This window comes from Heterodontus francisci, chromosome 14 (assembly GCF_036365525.1).
Source record: "Heterodontus francisci isolate sHetFra1 chromosome 14, sHetFra1.hap1, whole genome shotgun sequence".
NCBI classification, from domain to species: Eukaryota; Metazoa; Chordata; class Chondrichthyes; order Heterodontiformes; family Heterodontidae; genus Heterodontus; species Heterodontus francisci.
In genome coordinates, this window is record NC_090384.1 from 40,646,907 (window position 1) to 40,674,542 (window position 27,636).

The 27,636-nt window shown below is 42.8% G+C and overlaps 1 protein-coding gene across 2 annotated transcripts in view; it reads right to left on the reverse strand.

Moving 5' to 3' along the window:
* Positions 1-27,636, reverse strand: part of LOC137377283 (kielin/chordin-like protein) — a 455,612-nt gene that overhangs the window by 860 nt on the left and 427,116 nt on the right. Inside the window, exons 37-43 of one of the 2 annotated variants that reach the window (XM_068046829.1) lie at positions 27,404-27,569; positions 25,428-25,549; positions 21,412-21,586; positions 11,916-12,063; positions 10,102-10,267; positions 7,006-7,186; positions 5,430-5,555 (exon numbers count right to left, since the gene is read on the reverse strand). In XM_068046829.1, coding sequence (XP_067902930.1) covers positions 5,430-5,555; positions 7,006-7,186; positions 10,102-10,267; positions 11,916-12,063; positions 21,412-21,586; positions 25,428-25,549; positions 27,404-27,569 — 1,084 coding nt within the window. Of the gene's footprint in view, positions 1-5,429; positions 5,556-6,488; positions 6,569-7,005; positions 7,187-10,101; positions 10,268-11,915; positions 12,064-21,411; positions 21,587-25,427; positions 25,550-27,403; positions 27,570-27,636 lie in introns of those variants that run through there. The other variant, XM_068046830.1, reaches the window with a different exon arrangement.

Consider the following 27,636-nt stretch of genomic DNA (forward strand, 5'->3'; position numbering starts at 1 on the left):
TATATTTTTAAAACAGCTATAAGTAATGGTGATCTGGTAGCTTGGAACTATCTTGGAAATAGTGCAATCAGTCATATAATGGTAACTATCAGGCCTGAAGGGGAGAACAGGGAATCACAAACAACAGTTAACTCTGAAAGGATCAAGAGGTGTTCCAACTAAAAGCAGATTTTGGTGCGACAGTATTGGAGGATAAGAATGTACCAGAATCAAAAAATGAATATTTAGTCAGAAGGATTGGTCAAAGCCAGAGATACAGAAAAGATTAGACATTACTGAAGGGAAGAAATTTATTTCTGTCCATACAGGACAGCGGTAATGAATAAACTAATGGATTAAAGCTAGATAAATATACAAGTCCTAGATGGTGTCCAGCTGAGAATATTACAATAGGTGAGGACATTGGTGATGCATTAGTTATGATTTTCCAAAGCGCTTAAGATTTAGGGATGGTACTAGATGATTTATATGCATGATTTTCAAAAGGCATTTGACAAGGTACCACATAGGAGGCTTTTTACAAAAATTAGGCATGTGGTATCAAACGAAATGTAGCTGCAGAGATAGAGAAGTATGTTACGACCAGGTGCGAAAGGTGTCTGGGGGCTGTTACTATCTTCACCTGGTCTTATTGTAACAGGGTTTTATTTTTCAACACACTGTGTTTTGAGCTCCCCTTTTGGGAATTCTTGTTCACAGCTTTCCAATTAGAAGGCAAAGAAACCAACACACCAGGTTTTCTCAGGTTTAAAGGAGAAAAGTGAAATTTTATTAAAACTTAAACTCTAATACGGTTAACACCTACGGATATATGATGTGCCCACGCTAGCATGCACACGCGATACACACATGCAAATAGGGACTGAAAAGAGCAGAAGAAAATATAAGTAGAACAGTTTGAGGCAATGTCTTGTTACTGTTTCTCGAGCTCGCTGTAGTCCTTGATTGAAGATATGGTCTTGCGTTTCGTTGTGTCCCAGTATTCTTTGTAAACCTTGTTTACGTAGGAGATTTTTCTCTCTAAGTTTACGTGTCTTCACAAGATTCAGTTCCATGGGAAAGAGATGGAGTAGGCAGACAGGAGAGGAGGTAATACTCGCTTCAGTTCCAGGAGAGAGCCTCATTCCATGAATACGGCTTTGTCTCAGTTCAAATCCTGTTTTCTCCAATTTAAAACTCTCAATTCAAACCTCTGCAACAGTCAATTAGTCATGTGACTAAAACTGGTCTGACCACTTCTATGTATCGGGAAAGCAACTACGGGTCGCCATTGTCTGGTACTATGCAAATGTCTTTCCAGTCAGGGGCTTGCAATTTTAAGTTTTAATGTTCATGTGGCAAAATCATGTGTACCTCAGTCTTGGCAAGTGGGGGGTTTGCCTGAGAAGCAGCCAAGGGATAGAAAATAAAGAGCTGAGTACCATTTTGTTTATTGGATGGGCAGGATTGTGTCCCAAGGATCCATTTTTATAATGGATGGAAAAGTCCGAGATATTGGGATAGTAAAATAGGCTAACTGGCCTGGTTTGTTCGGTGTTTATGACCATTTTAAAACATTTGAACATCCAAGCTTCAGAACAATTCCTGGGGAAACCTTAAGGATGGCATTACTGTTCAGCAGTTGCCTACTTCCAGAAAGATTATTAGGTACAAGATACCTATAATAATTGATATATTGAAGACCTTAAAATTTTTTTTTATAGAAGTAAAAGATGGCCTAAGGGATAAACTATATTCCTTTGATGTTCTGACATAAAAGGAGACAGCATAACTGCTAGTCTTAAGGAACCATTTTACAAACTGAAAGAAACTTGTGCAGCAAGAAAAGGCAAGAAGCTTCAGCTAAGTCCAGAGAGATGTAGCAGTATTGGCACCCCTTCATTCAGTAACACTTAGGAAGAAAAAGAAAAGAAGCTTGAGGAACCAAGAACAAATGTTGATCATTGATAATTTGCTGAAGACATAATCCAGATATCAAACCAGCCATTGCAGAGACTGACTGAATCAGATAGATGTAGAAGAGAATTTAAGTTCTGCCCAATCATTTCTAGAGCAAATGGGTCATAAGCCTTTTCAACAATATCAGACTGAAATAGAATGCATACAATTTTGATTACAAAAAAAAGGAAACAACTTTTGGCATTTATATATCGCCTTTCACAACCACAAGATGTTTCAAAACACTTCACAACCAAGGATGACTGACTACAGTTTAGATTCACACACAGACTACAAAAGACTAGCTGGCAAATTTTCCACTAAATTTCAGGAAATCCAACTTAAATATGTAATTGTGAGCAGTTGTCAGGTTCCCTATTTCTGTATCCTCCTTCAACCTAACAGCCCTTCCACCAATTCTCTGTCCCTCTGACTCCAGCCTCTTGTGAAACCCCTCCCTTCACCCCACCATTAGTGGCCATGCTTTCAACCGCCTCATCCCACGTTCTGTAATTCCCTCCCTCAACCTCTTCGCTTCCCACTCCTCTAAAACCTTCCTTAAAACTCACCTCTTTGACTAAGCTTTTGACCACCCCTCCTAATATCTCCTTCAGCTCAGCATCCATTTTTTATCCTGTAAGTTTCTGAAACACCTAAGAATATTTTTCCATGTTAAGGATGCTATATAAATGTAAATATTTGTTCTTGCCAGACATCTGAACCAGTTAGGAAAATTTGTAGTGATTTGTACTATAAGAAAGTAATATACCTTTAAATATTCAAATTTCTTTCCTCTAATTTGTGTACACCCAATCACAGGTGCTAAATGCCTAAACCCAGAAATATGGGCAGGTTCAGGCATTTTCAGAGAGAGCACACTTCGGGAGCGTTTCCTGTGGCTTGTACTTGAGAGAGGGGATATAAAAACAGCTTCCTATGTGCTCTAAAAGCTGCCATGAACTGAAATTTATTTCGATATATTAAGCTGAATCCAGCTGCAGCTTTAGGACTCTGGGGGGGAACCTAGCTACTGTTACAATTTTTAACCTGAGTTACTTAAGTTGTTGTGAGAAATATTTCAATAACCAGCTGCATAGCAGTTGAAAAATATTGTTGGAGGAACAACTCAGTGTTGCCATTCATTTCTTGATCTCTAGTAAGCCAAGAGTTAAACTTTTTAATCCAAATGCTTTTCAACCAACATTGTACTCAGATTAGTTTCTTAATTGATAATATTCAGATTGGTCTAATTTAGGACAAGTGGAAGCAAACCAAATATAGTTTCATATCCCAAACTCTGCTGCCCATGTCTTAACTCGCACCAAGTCATGTTCCCCTATCACCCCTGTGCTAACTGACTTACATTCGCTGCCGGTCATAGAGTCATAGAATTTTACAGCACAGAAACAGGCCCTTCGGCCCAACGCACCTGCGCCAACCATCAAGCACTCGTCTAAACTAATCCCATTTTCCTGCACTTGGCCAGTAGCCCTGTATGCTATGGCATTTCAAGTGCTCATCTAAATACTTCTTAAATGTTGTGAATGTTCCTGCCCCTACCACCCCTTCAGGCAGTGTGTTCCAGATTCCAACCACCCTCCAGGTGAAAAAATTCCTCCTCAACTTCCTCCCTGTGCGGAGTTTGCAAGTTCTCCCTGTGACCGCGTGGGTTTTCGCCGGGTGCTCTGGTTTCCTCCCACCGCCAAAGACTTGCAGGTGATAGGTAAATTGGCTGTTGTAAATTGCCCCCAGTGTAGGTAGGTGGTAGGGAATATGGGATTACTGTAGAGTTAGTATAAATGGGTGGTTGTTGGTTGGCACAGACTCGGTGGGCCGAAGGGCCTGTTTCAGTGCTGTATCTCCAAATAAATAAACAAACCTCCTGCCCTTACCTTAAATCAATGCCCCCTGGTTATTAACTCCTCCGCTAAGGGAAAGAGTTTCTTCCTATCTATCCTATCAATGCCCCTCATAATTTTGAATACCTCAATCAGGTTCCCCCTCAGCCTTCTCTGCTCCAAGGAAAACAAACCCAGCCTATCTAGTCTCTCTTCATAACTGAAATGCTCCAGCCCAGGCAACATCCTGGTGAATCTCCTCTGCACCCTCTCCATTGCAATCACATCCTTCCTATAGTTTGGTGACCAGAACTGTACACTGTACTCCAACTGTGGCCTAACCAGCATTTTATACAGCTCCATCATAACCTCCCTGCTCTTATATTCTATGCCTTGGCTAAACAATGTCTTGATTTTAAAATTTTCATCCTGGTTTTCAAATCCCTCCATGGCCTTGGCCCTCTCTATCTCTGTAATCACCTGCAGTCCCACAGCCTCCAAGGTATCTGCTCTTCTCTAATTCTGGCCTCTTGAGCATCCTCAATTTTAATTGCTTCACCATTAGTGGCTGCACCTTCAGTTGCCTAGACCCTAGGATCTGGAATACCCTCCCTCCACCTCCCTCCCTCACTTTCCTCCTCCAAGATGCTCCTTAAAACCTGTATCTTTGACCAAGCTTTTGGTTATCTGACCTGATATCTTATGTGGCTCAGTGTCTTATTTTGTTTTATAATGCTCCTGTGAAGAGCCTTGGGACGTTTTATTACATTAAAGGCACTGTATAAATACAAGTTATTGTTATATATTGAAGCATTGAATGCAAAAGGTGAATTATTATGTTTCCTACATTGATTGTGGGCCTTATAATATTACATTTTTCCAATTGATGTTGGGGTCCAAACTTTTACATTTTACCAGGGCTCAAATCACTGCAAATTTTCCAAACTGGTTCAGATATCTGGCAATAACAAATGCTTGCATTTATCTAGCACCTTTAATGTAGCAAAACATCTCGACTTACGGGAAAAATGGATGCTGTGTCAATGGAGATATTAGGAGGGGTGACCAAAACAAGACATACATTATTGCTGTCGGAGAATCAACGTGGCTTTGTGAAGCATATGTCTTCTCAAACTAAATTAACACAGTTCTTTATTATATGAGTGCTGGGATAAATTGCTTAGTTACTATAATTTGCCACCAGCACTGACAATTCACACTCAATTAGTACAGGCTATCAGTCAGTGGAGTGGCAGCGGGTGCAGAATACTTGGTTGGCACAGCCCCTAACCTGTCACAATTAATGGGGACATGGTTGGTATAGACTGCAACAGAACAGTGATTGGAGGCTGTTGGTATCAACTGCTATACAACACAGTGAATCTGGACTGTTGGTATACACTGCCACACACCACAATGCATGGGTACTTGATTAAAAATAGAACCCTGATTCAGTTAGAGCAGAGGAACAGAGCCTGAGTGCCAGGGTTGGATGTGGATTGAAGACAATGAAAGAGAACCAATGGCACATTGAGGCTGAGAGACCGAGTGGATTCTTGTTGCTTTCAACTGTCTTTCTCTTACTCTGATTCTGTGTGTTGGGTGATGATACATGGGAACTGATCTGAAACTGTGTATTTTTTCTTTGGTTACCTTCAGGGCACTGGCAGCCAGGAACGCAGGAGGCAGTGGAGCACTGGGTGTTTGACTGCAGATAGGTAGAGCAAGTCTGAGGGCAGCTGCATTCTTTATAACTTGACCCACCATTGCAAATTACACCTGAGAAAGAGAACACAGAATTGAAAGCACTGTTTATCCTGGAATTCTGAGAAAGAATACCCTGGGTAAAATCTATCCCAGATACAGACCTAGTGAGATTTTATGTAACTGATTTTGCTAATAGCACATAATTGTTGTAAATGATCCTGAAACTGGTGCTCCTCTGGCTCACTGGGTAATGCATTGCTCATGCTGGTCCTGAGCTATACAGACCTAAAGGTCCTGGGATTCTGGTCTGTGCTTAGTTAGTATTGCAATTCGCCTCAGTGCATCAGGGCTCAGGAGTGAGAAGTAAAACAAAAAACAGAGCCCTGTTTCTGAACATTAAACAGCACCTACACTGGAAAACATGCATTTGTAAACATTGGAAGAGGACAAGATCTGGAACAAGCTTAGTTGTGATTATGCCATCTCATGGAAAAGATCCTATCGACGCTCACCATCTGCAGCGAAGAATGGCCACTTGGTTACTGGAGTATGAAACATCTCAGCAAGTTTCAACAACTTCAGGAACAGGAGAAGGCCATTCAGCCCATCTGCCATTTCATTGGATCATGGGAGATCAGTATCTTAACTCCATCTACCTGTTTTGGTAAGGGGGAGAACAAGAGAGGAGAAAAAAGGGGGATGTGTGGGAGAAGCAGAGTCGAAGCACAGTGAGGAGCAGACGATGGCAAGGCTTTTAGGGTTGCTGCTTAGCCCCTCATCTTGGTTGTTCATTGTTGCCAGGGCATCATAACTTATACTGGGGATGTTATGCTGGTGCAGGGCGTAACAGACCTGTGCCTGTAATTTCCAATGCAATGAAGTTCTGATCTCACATGTGTTGCTGGAAGGGAGTTACTGAGTAGAGCTCAGAGAAAATCAGAGGGATTATGACACCAGCCAACACCCACACACCTGCTACATTGGAATAATGTGGCTCCAGCTTCTCCCAAAGACCTGCTACCCAGCCTTAGAATGGCACCACCTATTAGTTGCAAGAGATCGCCCAAGTTCTTAGATAGGAAGAACTAAAAAAAAAGCAGAGAGTTAGATGAAAAAGATAAAACATTCCAACTGGAAGACTGATCCACTACTTCAAATCTTTGAGGTAAGGCAGACAATTCAGTCCCCAGGTGGTCTGTAATTGGAACTGCCCATTGGTGGTCATGCCTTCAGTTGCTTCAGCCTAAACCTCCCCACCTCTCTCTCTCTCCTCCTCGAAGGCACCTTAAAACCGATCACTTTGACCAAGCTTTTGGTCACCTATCTTAATATCTCCTTATGTGGCTTGGTGACAAATTTTCTTTGGTAATGCTCCCGTGAAGCACCATGAATGTTTTACAATGTTAAATACACAATATAAATGCAAATTGTTGTTGATATGGAATTAACTTGTCACTTTCACAAATTAGCTCCAACTGACCAATCACAGGCAAGCTCACTATGATGCCCAGCAAACACTCACCGCATAGTGTTTCATTTCTCCAGTTTAAGATGATTCCATTTCTCAGGGAACGCAAAGCATAGGCTGACAGTATGCTGCACAGGCACCGTGACTGTTCCACATACGTGCACAGGTCAGTCAGGCAGGCCTGGTAATAAGGCTGAGGGTCGACGCTCTCATGTGCTGCCTGAAATAAGGGACCCTGGGAAGAACAGGACAGAGTAGACAATCACCAATGGAGTTCTTCAAACAGCACCACTAATATAACCAAAAACATTGTCGCAGGTAAGGGTGGGTTAGCAGTAGTGATTTTTAATTTCAATTCTAGCTAATTATTTTTTGAGTGAAATTTATCGATTGGAACATTCCACCTCTCACATCATGTCCCAACATAAGCCTCACACTGGGCAAAAACAGATAAATGAGAGTAAAGTTCCCTCTACATTGTCCAGTCAAACATGGCAGGAACATTATGGAGTAGATTTTAACCTAGAGCGGATCTCCGGTGGAGCAACTGTGAAACATACATGCGGACCCAAGTCTCAAGCTTGAGGTATTTTGACTCCCGGGTTCTCGTTTAAATGCAACCAGTTCACTTGCTGCCTGGAACGGGCATGAAGAGGGTACAGAGTGGCTTTTGGTAGGTAAAGTTCAGACGGCCCTTGGTTGCCCACCAGCTTCCAGGTAAGAATGAGGATCATCTTCAAATCCTCACTAGATACAGGTGAGGTACCAGACGATTGGAGGTCTGCGAACGTTATACCATTGTTTAAAAAGGGTGCAAAGGATAGGCCAAATAATTATAGGCCGGTAGTCTGACCTCGGTGGTGGGTAACTTATTAGAATAAATTCTGAGGGACAGGATAAACAGCCACTTAGAAAGGCACAGATTAATCAGGGATAGTCAAGATGGATTTGTTAGGGAAGGTCATGTCTTACCAACTTAATTGAGTTTTTTGAGGAAGTAACCAGGAGGATTGATGAGGGTAGTACAGTGAATGTGGTCTACATGGATTTTAGTAAGGCATTTGACAAGGTCCCGCATGGCAGACTAGTCAGTAAAATGAAAGCCCATGGGATACAGGGGAAGGTGGCAGGTTGGATCCAAAATTGGCACAGGGGACAGGACAGTAGTCGACGGATGTTTTTGTGAATGGAAAGCAGTTTCCAGTGGCATTCCACAGGGCTCAGTTGTTGGGTCCCTTGCTGTGTGTGTTATATATTAATGATTTGGACTTAAATGTGGGAGGCATGATTGGGAAATTTGCTGATGACACAAAAATTGGCCGTGTAGTTGATAGTGAAGAAGATAGCCGTAGACTCCAGAAATGTTTGGAGTTATATGGAGGTTCTGCTCCCCCTTTCCACCAGCTGCCAACCTGCTTCATGCTTGGTGGGAAAGTTGCAATGGTACTCCTGCTCACATCCCAGTTTATATGTCATTGGGGTCTTATTGACCTAATAGGACCCTGATTTGCATAAATTCCAGAGGCTCCTGCCTGCTTTTACCAGGCTCCTCATCCAACTGCAGAAATCCACAGTTTAAAATTGGAGGCAGCAGGAAAAGCCAAGATCCGAGCAGGTTTTTAATCTGTCCAGCTGTCCCGTTTCTGACGGGCTGGTAGGGATAAAATCAATTCCCATCTTTTGAGATGCAGAGTAAATTTCCCCTCCCAGTCAGGTAGCAGATGCAGAATAGAAAAGATATGAAAATAGAAAATGGAGCAAGGAATGGCAGCAGTAACAAAGGTGGTTACCCTGGTGGGAGAAAGGAGGAATGTAGAAACAAGGGAATAAGAAAGACACATTAGAGTATTTTATAGATCGGACTGTGATGATTAGCAGAGGAATGTGTGTATATGCAGATTGGGGAGATATGCAAGAAGAAGGATTCAGTGATTGGGTGTTCCCAGCGAGGAACACAGTTGGCAGGGATCTAGGTCAGATAATCACAGGCCAGCAGCTCATAATTTCCCATCTATTCATTTTAATGAGCATTCCTCTCTGGGACTGCCCAATTTAAAGAATTAGGGTTTATAATTTTCATATAGATTGGGAGAGAAATAGTTGCACAAATTCAAAATAAGAGAATATATTGATTGAATAGTTCCAGAAGATTTCTCAAAGCATCATGCCTTACAGCAAATGAGGACAAAGAGAGAGCATGAAAAAAATCTTACAAATAGTATCAAAGGTTATATAGGCATATCAAGAAAAAAAAGTGATAAAGGAGGAGAAGGGCCAACTAGAAACAGATTTAGGATATGAGCATAGCAGAATTACGAAGTGAATATTTTGCTTCAGTCTTCATAGATACAATTCCAGAGAAGGAAGATACAATACCACAGGTACAGGGAAGACTAGGGTACAAATGTAAAAACAGAAAAATTGTAAATAATGAACTAATAGTATTGAAGCCAGAGAAATATACAAACCTAGACAATTTCTACCTGAGGTTGGCAAGGTCTGTGCTGCCAGTAGGATTGTCAACTCTGGTTGGACAGTATTCTGGGATGTTTCATCACATGACTTCCTGTGCCTAACTACAACATTGTCCTACTATTGGTCACCTAATACACCAGTCATTAATGGCAGCTACATTACCCACAATCTTCTACACCCCACAAACTACGATATCTATTGTGCTGTTTTACCTGGGCTGCCAGCTAGGGTTGGATGTATTGCGGGAGCTTTCAACCCATGATTTTCTGGCTCCAACTGCCCTGATCCCACGCCTCTGCCATTAGTTACCTGACAAGTTCATCCTTGTGGCACACCGCCTTCCCACACCAATTGGGAAGCGAACAGACTCAGCATAACCTGATTGACAGTCATAGATCGTCCAAACAGCCATTATGCCCAAAACTCCAATTATTTTTTATATGTTACTATGGTTTTCCTCCTGGGTTGCTTGGAGCAGTGACCAGGAGATAAATATTGAATTCTGGAGTCTCTGGGACAATCCAGGAGTGTTGGCAACTTTAGCTGTTAGCATGGAATAAGCTGAAGAGGAATAAGAAATCAGGCAAGGATTCCTTTCCACATTGGGCTGACGAAGCTCTTAAAGCAAGCTGCCTGGTGTTAAATCACAAAAATAATTAATTCAATAAAGGTTACCATGATAATGCTGCAAGTGCTGTTTGCTGATTGGTGGTCAGGAAGAGTTGTTCCATTGCATGGGTCCTCAATGTCTTCAGCACTACACAGACTGCCCTTATTCAGCATGACAAGCCAGCTGTTTCCAAACCCAATGGGAGACAAAGCCACTTCTCCACTGGGCAACCTGTCAGAGAAGGAATCCACTGTTAGCGGCCTTTGATTCATCCAACTTCACGTTATGAATTTGTAACTAGTAATTTAAGTTAGAAATTGCCATGAAAATTTAGCCAATCTTTCCAGTGAAGTGAATGTCAATGCTGACCTTGTGTGTCAGTTTTTTTTTTTGGTGAGTTTTAGCACACCCACAAAAGGGAAAGCAACGTAAGTAATAGCAATGGAATGCCTTACTCATCACGCAACCAGCTGTACCAAGTCAGTTATAATGTAACGCAGATGCAGAATAAAGCCACCTCTACGCCGTCCCTTCAGCACTGCTGGGTCAGCTACTATATGCGTCTAGATTCTTTACTTTGGCTGCAAACTCTTTGGTTTTCCAAAAAATGGTAAAGACCTGGTTGCAAATGATAGCTAGCGGGTGTAGCTACGGGTGGGGACTCCCTACACTAGGAGGTCCAATTCCTCAGGCTGCAGTGGTATCTGGTACATCAGTGGAGGCTGTTACGCCGAGTGAGTGGAAGTATATTGCCTCCATGTGGCCGAATATGTGAACCCAATTAGTACCGTCCAGCTACGTTTCTACATTAGCCCCTTGCTCACGGAGCCAATGGGAGTTTGGCCAGAATTTATGGGACTTGGATAACGTCACTCCCACAGAGCAGGCACCAGAATTTCTGGTCAGCATGGGCAGACAAGTGCTCTAGATGCACCTGTAGCACATATCTATCATAACTAAATGAGGCACCCTGCCCCACAAACCCCAGTGGGGTCAGTGTGGAGAGAACTATTTGGCACAATTCTGGCAGTTACACTGGAATTGTGACTTGAGGAATTTCTGTGCCTTTGTCTTTAATCTGTTCTGCACCTGACATCAGAATACTTGGTGGGACAATGTAGAGAAAGCTCTAATTTGCATATCAGCCTGCTAAGCTGGAAATGCTTGATGCTAACACTGGATGTAAATGAACAAAATCATTTTATCAATGCATTGATATTCCACAAGCTGGATGAATCCAAAACGCAAGCAAAATTTGGAGACTATAAAAGATCATAGAGCAATTCCCTTAGCCTAAGCTCTCAGTGGGGAGGGCACTACTGCAGGCGGCAAAGGTCAATGATAGGCGTACAACACTGTAGCCCTGATCTCCGGCCATACTTCCTGTGAGTACAGCTCTTGACTGGGAAAACACCTTCACAGAATTAGATCTTGTGCCACAATTACATCATCAAACATAATTCAATGATGAGTGAAGTGAAAACATGAGCTGCTCTGGGCAGTCAATCTAAGCAACTGTACCTGAACAATGTTTCCCACAAGTTGCAGCGTAAGTTAACAGCAGTAATAAATGGAGTTGCAAAAATGTTCTAGTCAGTCAATGACACAAGGCTTGACTCATGCCAGAGACTAGGGGAATAATTTTGATATAACCTGGCCTTCAGGAAACTGACAAGATTGGGTGGCATGCCAGTTTTACACTTCACCTGATTTTACACTGAATTGAAGTCAAAGAGCAACATTGGACTGGGTGTAAAACCTTTGTTCCTCAGATCCCCTGGGATTCTGTCCCAGCAAATTTGTTTAAAATTATCCCCCAGATGTTCAGATGGTCTCAGCGTCATTGTTCTGAGATGTATGCATGCACTTCAGCACTTACACAAAATCATCTGATGAGTTTCCATTAAAATTGCCACACAATCCACACATTCTTGATTGCAACGATTCAGGGACATCGATTTCTACAAAACTTTTCCAATCCCACGTGATAGTAAGACCTTCCGGCAACTTCAGAATGGCATAGAGTCCTGTTGAAAAGAAGCACCAGAAACCATTTACCTAGAACCATTTAGCTAGATATTGCTGTAACCTTGCGCAGTCTTACAGTGCAGTTGTCCAGAATGTACACAGCTATTTGTAAACATAGCAATCCTGCAGGGTTTTCCAAAGGCAGGGAGCACTCAGTCATGCTTCCCGTGTTAAACTAGTGGAGATCTCTGATTATAGGATAAGAATATAAGAACATAATAAATAGGAGCAGGAATCGACCATATGGCCCCTTGAGCCTGCTCTGCCATTCAATACAATCATAGCTGATAGAGTCATAGAGATACAGCACTGAAACAGGCCCTTCGGCCCACTGAGTCTGTGCCGACCAACAACCACCCATTTATACTAATCCTACATTAATCCCATATTCCCTACCGCATCCCCACCATTCTCCTACCACCTACCTACACTCGGGGCAATTTACAATGGCCAATTTACCTATCAACCTGCAAGTCTTTGGCTGTGGGAGAAAACCGGAGCACCCGGCGGAAACCCACGCGGTCACAGGGAGAACTTGCAAACTCCGCGCAGGCAGTACCCAGAACCGAACCCGGGTCGCTGGAGCTGTGAGACTGCGGTGCTAACCACTGCCTCAACTCCACTTTTTTTGCCTGCTCCCCATATCTTATCAAATGTCTTTTGGATACTGCATCCACTGGCTCCCCTTTATCTACCCTACTAGTTAGATAATTTCCCTTTCGTAAAACCATGTTAACTCCGTCTGATCATGCTATGATTTTCTAAGTACATTGCTAAGACTTCATTAATAATAGATTCCAGCATGTTCTTGATGACAGATGTCAGGCAAACTGACAAGTAGTTGCCAATTTTCTCTCTCCCTCCTTTCTTGAATAGCAATGTTACATTTGCGAAATTCTAATTTGTTGGGACCATTGTGGAATCTAGGGAATTTTGGAAAATCATAACCCAGTGCATCCACTATCTCTGCAGCTAATAATAGAAGCATAGAGTGGTTACATCAGAGAAGGAGGCCATCCAGCCCATTCAACCTATGCTGGCTCTGTGCAAGAGCAACTCAGCTAGTCTCACTCCCCTGCCCTTTCACCATAGCCCTGCAAATGTTCTCCCTTGATTATACAATTCCCTTTTGAAAGCCATGATTGATTCTGCCCCTACTGCCCTTTCAAGTAGTGCATTCCGGATCGTAACCAGTCACTGTGTAAAAAAGTTTTCTTCATGGCGTCTTTGATCTTTTGCCAATCACTTTAAATCGGTGTCCTCTGGTTCTCAACCCTACCGACAATGGGAACAGTTTCTCTCCCTCTAGTCTGTCCAGACCCATGATTTTGATTACACCGCTATCAACTTTCCTCTCAACCTTCTCTTCTTTAAGGAGAACAGCCCCAGGTTCTCCATTGTATCCACAGAACTGAAGTCCCTTATCCCTGGAACCATTGTCAATTTTTTCTGCACCCTTTCTAAAACCTTCACATCTTTCCGAAAGTGTAGTGCCAAGGATTGGACCCAATTTTCCAGTTGAGGCCAAATCAGTGTTTTTTCAGGTGTAAGTCTCCAGGAACTGATGGCATTCCTCCTGAAATGTTCAAGTATGGAGGAGCTCACATGGTTAGGAAAGTCAAGGAACGGTTGGAATGATCTTTGCAGCCTGTCAAATTCAAGAAAAGTTCACAAACCAACCAAGGACCTCGACATGGTGTTCATTGACCTGACCAAGGTCTTCAACACAGTAAACCGTGAAGCCCTGGGGAAGACACTGCACAAATCCAACTGCCCTGAAAAGATGATCAGGGTCATCCACTCATTTCATGCATGACAGCATGAGGGCTAGTGTGATGCCTTTCCTGTCGCCAATGGCACAAGCAAGGCTGCGTAATGGCTCCAGTACTGTTTGCCATCTGTGTTTCGGCCATGCTCCTGCATGCACTCAAAGATCTTGACATAGGAGCACACATTCAGTTCAGGACAGACGGCAAACTCATCAATCTGCAAAAAACTCAAGGCTCGCACAAAGATTAAAGAACAGATACTAAATGAACTCTTGTTTGCCGATGACTGTAATCTCAACACACACTCCGGAGGACATCCAGCTGCTTGTTGACCAAGCCTCAGAATGCTTCGGTCTTACACTAAGTCTGAAAAAGACAGAGATTCTGTACCACCCTGCCCCTGGCCACAAACACCAAGACCCCATAGTCACAATCAACAATATACCCCTCAACTCAGTTCAGAAGTTCTGCTATCTTGGGAGTATCCTCTCCAACACCATGTTGAATGATGAAATTGCCCAACACCTGGCAAAAGCAAGCTCAGCATTCAGCAGGCTCATCCACAGGGTTTGTACAGAGCATGCTGTGTGTCACAAAACGAAGAACAAAATTCACCAGGCAGTGGTTCTCAGATCACTTCTATATGGCTGTGAGACCAGGACAACCTACTGGTGTCACGTAAAACAACTAGATGCATTCCATCTTTGCTGTTTAAGATCTATCTGCAAAATCAAATGGCAGGACAAAATCCCTAGCACCGGAGTTTTTGCAAGGTGCTGTACACCTGGTATCGAGAGCATGCTCATCAGAGCTCAGCTTCACTGGGTCGGCCATGTGGTTCACCATAGGACATCCCAAACTTCAAAGACATTCTGAAAGCCAATCTCAGAGTTTGTAAGTTGGACCCCACTACATGGAAAAAATAACCGTGGACAGATCCAAATGGAGAAGCCTCTATCAAGCAATCGCAACACTTGAGGAGCACAGAATCAGGCCCCTACAGGACATGTGAGCATGCCATAAAACCAGTGCCTTCGCTCACGCCTCCAACAGTGACTTCATATGTAATATTTGCAATTGGATCTACAAATCAAGATTTGATTTAACATGAGAAAACACCAACCTAGACGGTGAACAACCAGTCTCCTTGCTGAACACTCATTGTCGAAGCAATGGGAGAATCCATCATATCATAACTTCCTTACTTTTGTACTTAATACCTCTATTTAAAGAGCCCAGGATCCCATATGCCTGTTTAACCACTTTCTCAACCTGCCTGCCACCTTTAACTCCAGGTTTCTCCATTCCTGCACACGCTTTAGAATTGTACCCTTTAGTTTATATGGCCTCTCCTCATTCTTCCAACCAAACGTATCACTTCGTACTTCTCTACATTAAATTTCATCTGCCACTTGTCCGCCCATTCCTCCAGCCTGTCTATGTTCTCTTGAAGTCGATCACTATGCTCCTCACAGTTCACTATAGTTCCAAGTTTTGTGTCATCTGCAAATTGTGCCCTATACACCCAAGTCTAAGTCATTAATATATATGAAGAAAAGCAGTGTCCTTGTACCAATCCCTGGGGGAACACCACTGCATAGCTTCCTCCAGTTCAAAAAACAAACATTCTCTATAACTTGTTCAGTTTACTTACCCACTGTTTTTTTCATGTTTGTACTTGTGGCTGCTCAATTTTCAGTCCATTAACACCCTATCTGTACTAATGCTTTGTCTTTCAACACACTATTAACATATTGTTTGCCTTTGCTCCACGACCTTCTGGTCAGCCATTCTGTGACCTTGTCCTATCTACACCTTCTCCTTTGTTATCTCTTGCCCCACCCCACTTTACTTGCTTATAACCTTTTACATTTCTAATATTTGCCAGTTCTGAACAAGGGTCACTGACCTGAAACGTTAACTCTGCTTCTCTCTCCACAGATGCTGCCAGACCTGCTGAGTATTTCCAGCATTTCTTGTTTTTATTTCAGATTTCCAGCATCCGCAGTATTTTGCTTTTATTCGCTATAACTCTGTTTTCTGTCACTAAACCAAATTCATAGCCATGCTGCCACTCTCTCTTTTATTCCGTGGGTTTCAACTTTGCTGGCCAGCCAAGTATGTAGCACTTTATCAAACGCCTTTTCGAAGTCCATATACATACAACCACATTACCCTCATCAGCAACCTCTGTTACCTCAACAGAAAACTTGATCAAGTTAGTTAAACATGATTTGGCTTTTACAAACCTGTGCTGGTTTTCCTTAATTAATCTACACCTGCCCATGTGACTGTTAATTTTCTCCTAGAATATCATTTCTAAAAGCTTTCCCATCCCAGTGAGGTTAAACTGACTGGCCTGTAGTTGCTGGGTTTATCCTTGCACCCTTTTTTGAACAAGAGTGTAACATTTGCTATTTTTTAGTTCTCTGGCACCACCTCTGTATTTAAGGAAGATTGGAAGATTATGACCAGTACCTCCACAATTTTCACCCTTATTTCCCTCAGTAACCTCAGATGCATTCAACTGGTCCTGGTGACTTATCAACTTTAAACTTTCTAGCACCTCCTCTATCAATTTTTAGCCCAGCCAATATCTACCTCCTCTTTCACTTTGGCTGTGACAGCATCTTCTACCTTGGTAAAGGGAGATGCAAAGCACTCATTTAGAACCTCAGTCGTGCCCTGTGCCTCCATGTGTAAATCTCCTCTTTCGTTCTTAATTGGCCCCACCCCTTCTTTTACTACCATTTTACTATTTATATACCGAGTGAAGACTTTTGGATTCCCTTTTAGGTTGGTTGCCAAGCTCTTCTCATGCACTCTCTTTGCCCTTCTTATTTCATTTCTCACTTTGCCCTGAACTTCTTATATTCCGTCTGGTTGTCACTTGTATTATCAAGTGGACATCTGTCATACACACCCTTTTCCTGCTTCACCTTACTCTCTATCTCTCTTGTCAACCATGGAGCTCTGGCTTTGGTTGCACTGCCTTTCTCCCTAACGGCATTGTTCTTTAACCAAACCAAAACCATCTCCTTTTTAAAGACAGCCCATTGTTTGATTACAGTATTGTCTGCCAATCTTTGATTCCAATTTACCTGGGACAGATCCGTTCTCACTCCACTGAAATTAACCCTCTTCCAATTCAGTTTTTATACTCTTGATTGCTCCTTGTCCTTTTCCACAGCTAATCTAAACCTTATGATACTATGATCCCCAAATGTTCTCCTACTATCTGTTTCCCCAGAACCAGATTCAGCAATGCCTCCTTCCTCTGGAAACATATTGATCAAGAAAATTCTCCTGAACTCACTTCAAAAACTGGTCCCTCTCTCTACCCTTTACACTATTACTATTACGGTCTATTTTAGGATAATTGAAGTCCCCTATTATCACTACTCTATGGTTCTTGCACCTCTCTAATTTCCCTGAAAATTTGCTCCTCTATATCTTTCTGTAGCTGGTGGCCTATTGAATACACCTAATAGTGTAATGGCACCTTTCTTAATTCTAAACCATCCACGGTGCTGTGGACTTGGCTCTGGTTGCACTCCCCAGATGAACCACCACCCTCACCAGTATTCAGAACTGAATACCAGCTAGAGAGTGAGATGAATTCAGGGGACTCCTGCATGACCTGACTGGACCTCCTTGACTGGAGGTCACCCATTCCCTCTCTGCCTGAATTCGCTTAAGCTGCGGGGTGATCTCCTCCAGAAACATACAAGGCACTTAGCTCTCAGCCTCATGGATGCACTGCAGTGAGGCCAGCTGCTGTTTATGCTCCAAAACTCAGTTTGAACTCCTCTAGCTTATGACACTTCCGACACTAGAAGTGTCCTGGAGTTCCCACATGGAACAGAATGTGCAGTCGATGAGACTGAGATGCCCCGCCATGTCTCTATTTATTAAACTATTAACAACAGAAATAAACTTAAGACATAAATAAAAACTCATCAGCTACTGGAGGTAAGAAAAAAATAAAAAGCAGCACCTCCTTCCCCCTCTGCACTGAATTCCCACTTGCACCAAATTCTCAACTTTAGTACTCTGTTAACGATGCTGTCATTTCTGTGATCACTCTGTGCTCCCCACTCTGGTTAGGCCTTAGGTGGAGTATTGTGTACAATTCTATGATTCTCACCTATTCAACCTGAACCAATTGGGGACAGCATTCAGCTGTGTTCCATTTTGGTCGAGCACCAAGGAGCTCCATTTGGATGAAGTTTTCTGGACTCTATAAATGTCTAATTTTTCAGGGAGTGCTACTCTTTTATGCATGAAACCTCTGTTACAAATTTGGTAACTGTTAAAAGTTAGGTGCAACCAGGCAGAGGGGATAGATGCTGTTACAGCTAGCATTTAATATTTGTGTGTATTTAGGAGGTGGTCCTGTGAGTCTACATCCTTAGGAAATGTATGCAGTTTAAAAGCAAAACTTTGAAATCAGATTGCAGTTTGCTTTTATGAAAAATCTTAATTGGGGAGGAAAAACAATTCAGTAATTTCCCTGTCCTTATTGGCTCAGAGCCTGAAATGATGTGATGGGAGCAGGAAAGCAAGTTATAAAATAATACACTGTTTAGGGCTGGATAATGACTGATTAAGTTACTAATGAATGTAAGCTTATTAAAGGGTTGTTCACGGCTGAAAATAGCTTTTCAAAGGCCTCTGTCAAGAAGTACTTGCAATTTTGCTCAGAGAGGTACATGCAGAAGAAATTTGAGCTGTTTACTTACATTCAGTGAGAATAAAATTTTATAAGGACAAGGGCGGCACAGTGGCGCAGTGGTTAGCACTGCAGCCTCACAGCTCCAGAGACCCGGGTTCGATTCTGGGTACTGCCTGTGTGGAGTTTGCAAGTTCTCCCTGTGTCTGCGTGGGTTTCCTCTGGGTGCTCCGGTTTCCTCCCACCTCCAAAAGACTTGCAGGTTGATAGGTAAATTGGTCATTGTAAATTGCCCCTAGTGTAGGTAGGTGGTAGGAGAATAGTGGGGATGTGGTAGAGAATATGGGGTTAGTGTAGGGTTAGTATAAATGGGTGGTTGTTGGTCGGCACAGACTCAGTGGGCCGAAGGGCCTGTTTCAGTGCTGTATCTCTAAATTTTAAAAAAAATTATAAATTAAGATCAGCACAGATGGCAGTTACCTTCACAAAATGAGAAGTGATGGATTTGTGGAGGAATTCAGACTAGGATTTATGGAGATGACAGAGATTGAGTACAGCAAGACTGCAAAGAGATTTGAAAATTAGGATGGGAAGTTAGAAATCAATATGCTGGGCAGAGAGAGCCATTAGAGGTTTGTAAGGATGGAGGTGAAGGGTGTGCAGGATTTAGTCTAGTAGAAGATATGAAAGTATGAATGTCAAAATTTGGAGTGTGCGCTTCAAAACCAATGAAGTACTTTTGAAGTGTAGTCACTCTTGTAATGTAGGAAACTCAGCAGCCAATTTGAATACAGCACGCTTCCACTAATACCAATGTGTTAACGACCAGATAATTAGGTGTGGCTTGAGGGATTAATGTTGGCCAGGACATTGGGAGAATCTCCCTTATTCTTTAATCTATTCTGCTGTGAGATCTTTTACGCCCACATGAGAGGGCAGTTGGGGCCTCCGTTTAATATCTCATCCTATATTACAACAGTAATTATATATTAAAAATACTCCATTGGCTATGAAGCAATTTCGAAAGTCCTGAGGTCATGAAAAGATGCTATATAAATGCAAGTCATTCATTCTTTATCTTTTGACAGGGCAGCATTCGTTCATTACTGCACTAAAGTGTCAGCCTGGGTTACATGCTGAAGTATCTTGAGTGGAACTTGAAACCACAACCTGAGCTAAGTGTCAGCTGTGGCTTAGTTGATAGCACTCTCACCTTAAGTCAGAAGGTTGTGGGTTCAAGTCTCATGCCAGGGCATGAGCACATCAAAACTGACATCTCAGTGCAGTACTGAGGGAGTGCTGCACTTTCGGAGGTGCTGTCTTTCAGATGATATGTTAAACTGAGGTCATGTCTGTCCTCTCAAGATGATGTAAAAGATCCTATGGCACTATTTTGAAGAGCAAGGGTGTTATCCCCAGTGTCCTGGCTAATATTTATCCATCAATCAACATCACAAAAACAAACAGATTATCTGGTCATTATCACTGTGCTGTTTGTGGGAGCTTGCTGTGTGCAAATTGGCAGATTGTGTGCAGATCTGTAGCATCAGCTGTCCATAACACACTGAATGGCTTCATTCCAAGTGTCAGAAAGTTACAATGGATCATGAGTGATCTGATATAACCAGGTTAACAGATCTGGAGCAGGTTGGTGTCCCTTCCTGACCTTAATTCCAATTGTCAGTGCCCAGTTTACAGGAACTATGTCTCTGAGGTGGGCGATGTAACCAAAGATGACCGATGGTGACGATTAATGATGACTTCAAGTCTGCTTCCTACATTACAACAGTGACGACACTTCAAAAGTACTTCATTGGCTGCAAAGCACTTTGGGATGTCCTGTGGTCATAAAAGGCACTACATAAATGCAAGACTTTCTTTATTTTAATGCTAGTTCACAACACCAGGGGCTGGTATTCAGGACTGAATGCAGTGTCAGAGTCACACACTGGCTGTGTTAAAGGGCCTGCATGTGACAATTTGATATGTACATACGAATTAGGAGCAGGTGTAGGCCACTCGGCCCCTCAAGCCTGCTCCGTCATTCAATAAGATGATGGCTGAACTGATTGGAACCTCAACTCCACATTCCCGCCTACCCCCAATAACCTTTCACCCACTTGCTTATCAAGAATCTATCTACCTCTGCCTTAAAAATATTTAAAGACTCTGCTTCCACTGCCTTTTGAGGAAGAGAATTCCAAAGACTCACGATCCTCTGGGAGAAAAAGTTTCTAATTATCTCTGTCTTAAATGGGCGACCCCTTATTTTTAAATAGCGACCCCTAGTTCTAGATTCTCCCACATCCACCCTGTCAAGACCACTCAGGACCTTATATGTTTCAATCACGTTGCCTCTTGCTCTTCTAAACTTCAGTGGATACAAGCCTAGCTTGTCCAACCTTTCCTCATAAGACAACCCACTCATTCCAGGTATTAGTCCAGTAAACCTTCTCTGAACTGCACCTAATGCATTTACATCCATCCTTAAATAAGGAGACCAATATTGTACACAGTACTCCAGATGTGGTCTCACCAATGCCCTGTATAATTGAACCATAACCTCCCTACTTTTGCTTTCAATTCCCCTCGCAATAATCAATAAAATTCGATTAGCTTTCCTAACTACTTGCTGTACCTGCATACTAAACTTTTGTGATTCATGCACTAGGACACCCAGATCCCTCTGCATCTCAGAGCTCTGCAATCTCTCACCATTATATGTTGCACTCAAACTCTGTGTCACACTGAAGCTACATGTCACTCATTCATCCACAGCTGGAGACTGAACTGCATTCCCTTCTCTTGGCCTGTATTGGAGAAGGCTCAAGATGAGTTAAATTACTTATCTGAGAACACCCACCTTTCTTGCCCTGCCTCGTTTCTCCATTGGGTGAGCTGCATACCTGAATGTTGGATGGAGATGTCTACTGCATCAGAGTAAGGAAGTTCGATTTCTGTGTTGTTAACTCGAACTTGACTCCTATCTGAAAGTTCGATGGTTCTATTTTCAATCTGTACAATCAAGGCCTTTGTCCCAGGCTCAGTGGAACTATCATTCCATTTACTCTGGTAAACTACCTGAAGAAAACAAATAGTTATTAGAACACAGTCAAGACTTATTTTGTGTGTTTATCGATGTTAACTTACATATAGATTCATTAAAAATCTCTTGAAGCCAGAAAGATGACTGAAGTGGTGTAATTGCACACTGGGGTTGAATCAGGTTTTGGCAATTGCATCTGTTTGGAGGAGGTAGGTTGGAACTGAGATTTCACATGAAGCCAGGCATCTGAATTGCATGTGGATGCAATGATTTGGAGTGGAGCTGGAGCTAGGGCCTGGGCTAATGTCTGGCAAAGCCGGCTGTGGGTAGGTGGTAGGGTTGTGTGATTGGGGATGCCGGGGTGGAGGGGGGGAGGGAGGGTGGTGCGGCGAGGGGTGGCGGTGTTGCAGGGAGAGGAAGGTTGGTTTTGCAAAAACTGGAAATAAGACTTCTGTGATTGATCATCACTAAGCATGCGATTACACTTAGGCAGTTCAGATCTGTAGCATCAACTGTCCCTAATGCACTGTCTGGCTTCATTCCTAGTGTCAGAAAGTTACAATGGATCATGAGTGATCTGATATAATCAGGTTAACCAATCTGGAGCAGGTTGGTGTCCCTTCCTGACCTCAATTCCAATCTACAGTGCCCAGTTTATAGGAACCATGTCTGTGAGGTGGGCGATGTAACCAAAGATGACCGACCGATGGTGACTATTAATGATGACTTCAAGTCTGCTTCTCATTATTACATCGGTGTACTGGACCAAATCAAACCATCAAATTCTCAACCATCATCTCTGACAGCACATATGGAAACACTTTCACATATTTGGAACAGAAATTCAGCTTGGGCAGTAATACAAAAGGGACAGTATTTTATTGGCCACCTGTTTTATGTCCCACCCGACATTCAATCCCATTGACTGCAATGCTCCTGAATATTGGGCTGGAGGCTAATGCAATACCCCATTTTGCACTAGGTCCAAGCCAAATTTCTAATCCTTGATGTTTTACTTAAGCAGTGGCCGTGTTTCAGATCCATAAATAAGTATTGGAAGGATGCAGGTCTGTTAGATCCATGCTTTTGTAGGGATTTTCACCTTCTTTTAGCTCCAGCCCCTGTGCAGGTCCTTCGTTGTTGTAGTTGCTAAGCCGATTGTCCTCACCACATCTGGTTCAGTACACCCAACCAGTTTGCTAACTAGGCAGATAAAGCCATCCACTGCCTCCCTATAGTGAATGCCCTGTATCAGTGTTTGCGCTGGCACACTGGACTTTTGTGTTTGTCTGAGAAACCAGTAAGCCAAAGCTGACTCCCAAATTCTGACACTGCTCATAGCCTGACCAAGCAGAGCGATATTGTCCACATAGTGCAGGTTGGAAAACGTGATCTGATCAATGGTAATCCCAGTACTTGTGGGATCAGATATGGTCAAGAGACAACAGGAACAGCATTAGCCAGGGAATCCTAGTCAGTGCCAGGAGACCTGCAGGACTACTGATCGGGGAGATTTGTCAATTATTTCAAAGTTCTAACAGACCAGCTCAAAATATTTCCTTTTGACTATGATGCCTCTGTGGTATATTATTAAGACAGGTACCCCATATTCCCTTATTCTGCTGTAAACTGGTCTGTGTAGAAATCACTATTTATACATGGAGTTCTCCTCTGATAGTACAGCAGAGATTAGAATCTCACCCCATGGAACACAGCATGTGGTCAATCTTTACCTTCACCATAAGGGTAATAATCTGGCAGAATGGGCCACTCTTTCATTATAGGATCCATCCAATTTCCATTCCATTTTAAAACATCAGATATATTCTATAATGGATGTGTGATCAACTACACCAGATTACTACCCATGTGATAGTGAATATTGAGCCTATTGTCCCTCCACAATAATCATTGCTGAACACTCAAGGGCACTGGGCATTGCCCCTCCACTACAAGAGGATAAACCTCAAAAGCATTATCAAATGTACAAACATCAACAAGGACAATAGGATTAAGATAAATAACAAAAATAACACGTGCATCAGCAAAATAAAGATCATTAATCTTTAATTGATGTTTCGATAACAAAGTGTTATCAAGAATACCATCAGCAACACTAAGGACACCAACATCGACATCAATATCAAGCACATCATCACAAATAGCAACATCAAGAACACCAACAAGAACATTATCAGTAACAAGAACAGCATCATCATCATCAACAGGAGCACCACCACCAACAAGAGCATCATCAACAATAACATTAACAAATCATCTTGAACACTATCAGCAACACAAAGGGCAGAATTTTTCCTGTCCTGTGAAGGCGGCTTTGGAGGCAGGGGGAGCCGGAAAATTTAGAACAAAAAGTGCAGGCTGGCTCCCCAACGTCTTTCCGCCTCTTTGTGCATTTCCCAGAGGCGGGAGCACAGCGGTAATAGCAACATGCCTGGCAGCGGCGAGCAAGTAGTTAACACAATTATTGATATAATTAGCGGGTATCTCTCGAATGGACTGCAATTTTGCTGAAGCCATATGGGAGCCCCGCTTCGTCTGCAGCTCACCTACACACAGGTCTCCTAGACAAGTGGAAACATCTCTATGTTTACTCCATTAAACTCTCCCATAATCTTAATGACCTCTATCAGGTCAGTCCTCAGTCTTCTCTGTTCTAGAGATAAGAGCCCCAGCCTGTTCAATTTTTCCTGATAAGTATATCTCAGTTCTGGTATTGTTTCAATGAATTTTTTTGCACCCTTCTGCAATGCCTCTATCCCATTTTTATAACATGGAGATCTGAACGCTTTACAGTGCTCCAAATGTCATCTAACCAAGATTAACATACCTTCTCTGCTTTTCAATTCTATCCCTCCAGAAATGAACCTCACCGCTTTGCTTTTTAAGTGGACTTATTAAACTGCATCACTACTTTTATTGATTTGTGTATCTGTACTCTCAGATCCCTCTGTTCCTCAACCCCACTTATACATTTATTTTCCAAGGAGTATGTGGCCTCCTTAATCTTCCTACCAAAATGTGCCACTTTGCCATTATGTATATTTCAGTTAATTTGCCAATTGCATGCACATTTTGTCGGTTTATGAAGGTCTTCCTGTTTTTTGTCACTGTCTCCTCCATATTAACTGCACCCCCAGGAGGTTGATGGATGTAGGTGCTGTCATGTCCAGTATTCTGCTGCTTTGCAGAACTGAACATTGGATAGGGGAATGATCAACACTATTGCAGAGTCATTCCCCTGTGGAACTGCCTGATTCCTTCCTTCATTCCCATGCCCCTAGCTTTTCCCTTAAGATTACTGCCCATCTGTTTTTTTGATTCGCTGTATGAAAATTTCCAAGATGTAAGTCTGCACTGTCAGTTGGTGCCTTGCCCAGCAGCAATGTGCATGCTACCCACATATGGCCTAATTTTCAATATCTGACAAGAATGGTATACAGTCTCTCCCTCTCATTCACTGTTATCGACCACTGAACAATGGATTAGAGTGGTGCATTGCTTCTCCCTCTCATTTCCCTCTCGATAAGTGATACTGGAATCTGGATGTGTGTGAAAGAAGGTGTCTTGCTGATAACCACCACTCTCCTGCAGGAAGGGTCTCACCTCCCATCAGTGCCTCTCTGTCTTCTGCTGGTGATGTTTTCTGAGACCAGCACCTAACCTTGTTGGGACTGACCCCAACCACAAATGGCAGAATCTGCTTGCAAGTGGAATGTGCTGCATCACTGGTCAAAATCGTAGTAGACTTAGATGCAAACAAAGATTGTTTTGCCACCACTTCAGTCCATTTGGATAGCTCAAGACTGATACAATCAAAACACAAACACAGCTCACCATCATATAAACAGTACTTACGTTGAAACGGTTTGACTCACAGTCCTGTGCTAAAAGATAGGCACAGGTTCCATTGAAGTCATAGACGAGCCCATCAAAGGTCACGTAGTGCGACTGTCCAAACACGGTGCAGGAAGCGCCCTCTGCAGGAAGGCAGCAATACAGTGAGCAATTCAAGAACATATTTATAAATACACTATCCTCAGGGCACAACAGATTATTTTACACCCAATGAATTACTGTTTTGAAGTACAGTCACAGTGGTTGTATAGGAAAATGAGATTTTAAAAAAGACCAGTTAATTTGTTTGCAGTGTTGTTTGAGGAATTTTGGCCAGGACATTGGAGTCATGGCATTTGTTTTTTACATCCACCGAACTGGATATCAGTTTAACATCTCATCTGAAAGACAGCACCTCGAAGAGTGCAACCTTCCTTCAGTACTACACTGAAATGTCCATCTTGATTATGTGCTCAAGTCCTGGAATGAGGATTCAACCCTCAGTCTTCTGACTCAGCTGAAAGTACTGCCACTGAGCAAAGATGATACTTTCAGGCTAATTTTATGAATGCCACTGCTGGCTGGAAGCCCCAGCCTCTGAGAGCACATATGCAGAAATCATGGACATGTTCTCTACAGTTTTCCATCCATGACAGCGGAATGTATGTCTGGCAAGTTGGCTTCTCATGGTATTGGAACAGTCGTAAAATCATACCGATTATATACCAATCTCTCCTGAAGATGTCACCCTTTGGTGATATCTGGAGCATCAGCAACGCTTGACAAGTGACCATACTCCATATGGGAGCCCAAGTAGTGGCTGTGGGTAGGATATTCAACCATGGGAAGATCTGACCCGAACCCAATCCTGACTTTATCTGATGTTCACAGGGACACTTTCCAGCAGGGGTCACTGGACAGTGATCAACAGCAGGAACCCCTGTCATTTTGCCCTTTCCTGGATCAGTGATGCAGAGGTGGACATTGAGCTCTTGAACTGATGGCTCTATTTCAGCACAGAAGAGGAACCTGCGATCTTCTCCGTACCACAGTGGATGAGTGTTTACTTTATGGAGTCATGAATGAAATATTTGTTAGAAAGACACAGCTGTCATTATATGAGGCAGCCCCAGCCAGTCATTTCTCAGTGTCTGTTCTTTGTAAATAAATTTTCTTTTAATTTGAAAGGTGTACAGAACACTCTCCTGCTATTCTCTGGAAATGCCAATCAATGAGTAGGATATTAGAACAGGTTAGGACAGCTTTCTCCTTGCCCTCACTAGCTTCGCAAGGGACACACAACTGTCTTCATCCAAAGGACAACCGATATGTCTTGAAGGTGGACCGGACAAACACCAGAGTCTGCATTGCCAAGCACCAGATACATGCACATTAACAAGACCAGGCCCATACCCGAACAAGCAAGGCCTGTTTACCAACAGATTTAGTCCAGTACCTCAAGAGAACTAAAATGACACTCAAATAAAACCAGGAAAACAACCCAACAGAACTGGGCCCACTCCCCAACATAGCCAGGCCCACACCCCAGCACAGCTGGGTCCACACCCCAATGGAACTGTTCCATTGCTCCAACAGAACCAGAACCCTCATCCCAACAAAAGCAGACGACCGCATATGAAAGCAGACCAGAACACAAAAAGAAGCAAACTCATATCGCTACAGAACTAACCTACGACCCCAACAAGAACCAGATGCTACATCCCAACAGAACGAGAACAGCACACCAAAGGAATTAGATTATCACCTCATCAGGACCAGACCAGCATTCTACTGAACCACTCGAACACCATAAATAGCCAGAGTGGCAACCATTGGAAGCAGACCAGCATCCCTTCAGAACCACAGCAGAACCTCATCAGCAGCAGACACACTCCAGCAACACCTGAGTACAATGATAACAGTGCCCATTTAAAAGCTCCTTTCTTAAAACTTCAAAGTTTGGAAGGATCAGTTTGATGTATTTCATGCTGACTTACTTGGATTCGCTCTTGGCACACAGCTCATGCAGCACTCTCCATCAAGCTGGGACAAGATGTGCTGTGCCGGACAGGAAATGGGATTAGAGCAGGGTTTGGGTTGACACTCCACCGTTCCATTGTTACAATGACAGAGATCACAGCCAACCAGCCACCGGGTCTGAGCCTACCACAAACAAAGCAGAGACAGAGTGCATCACTGAACAGCAGCACCGACAGTCTTATCAACCCAG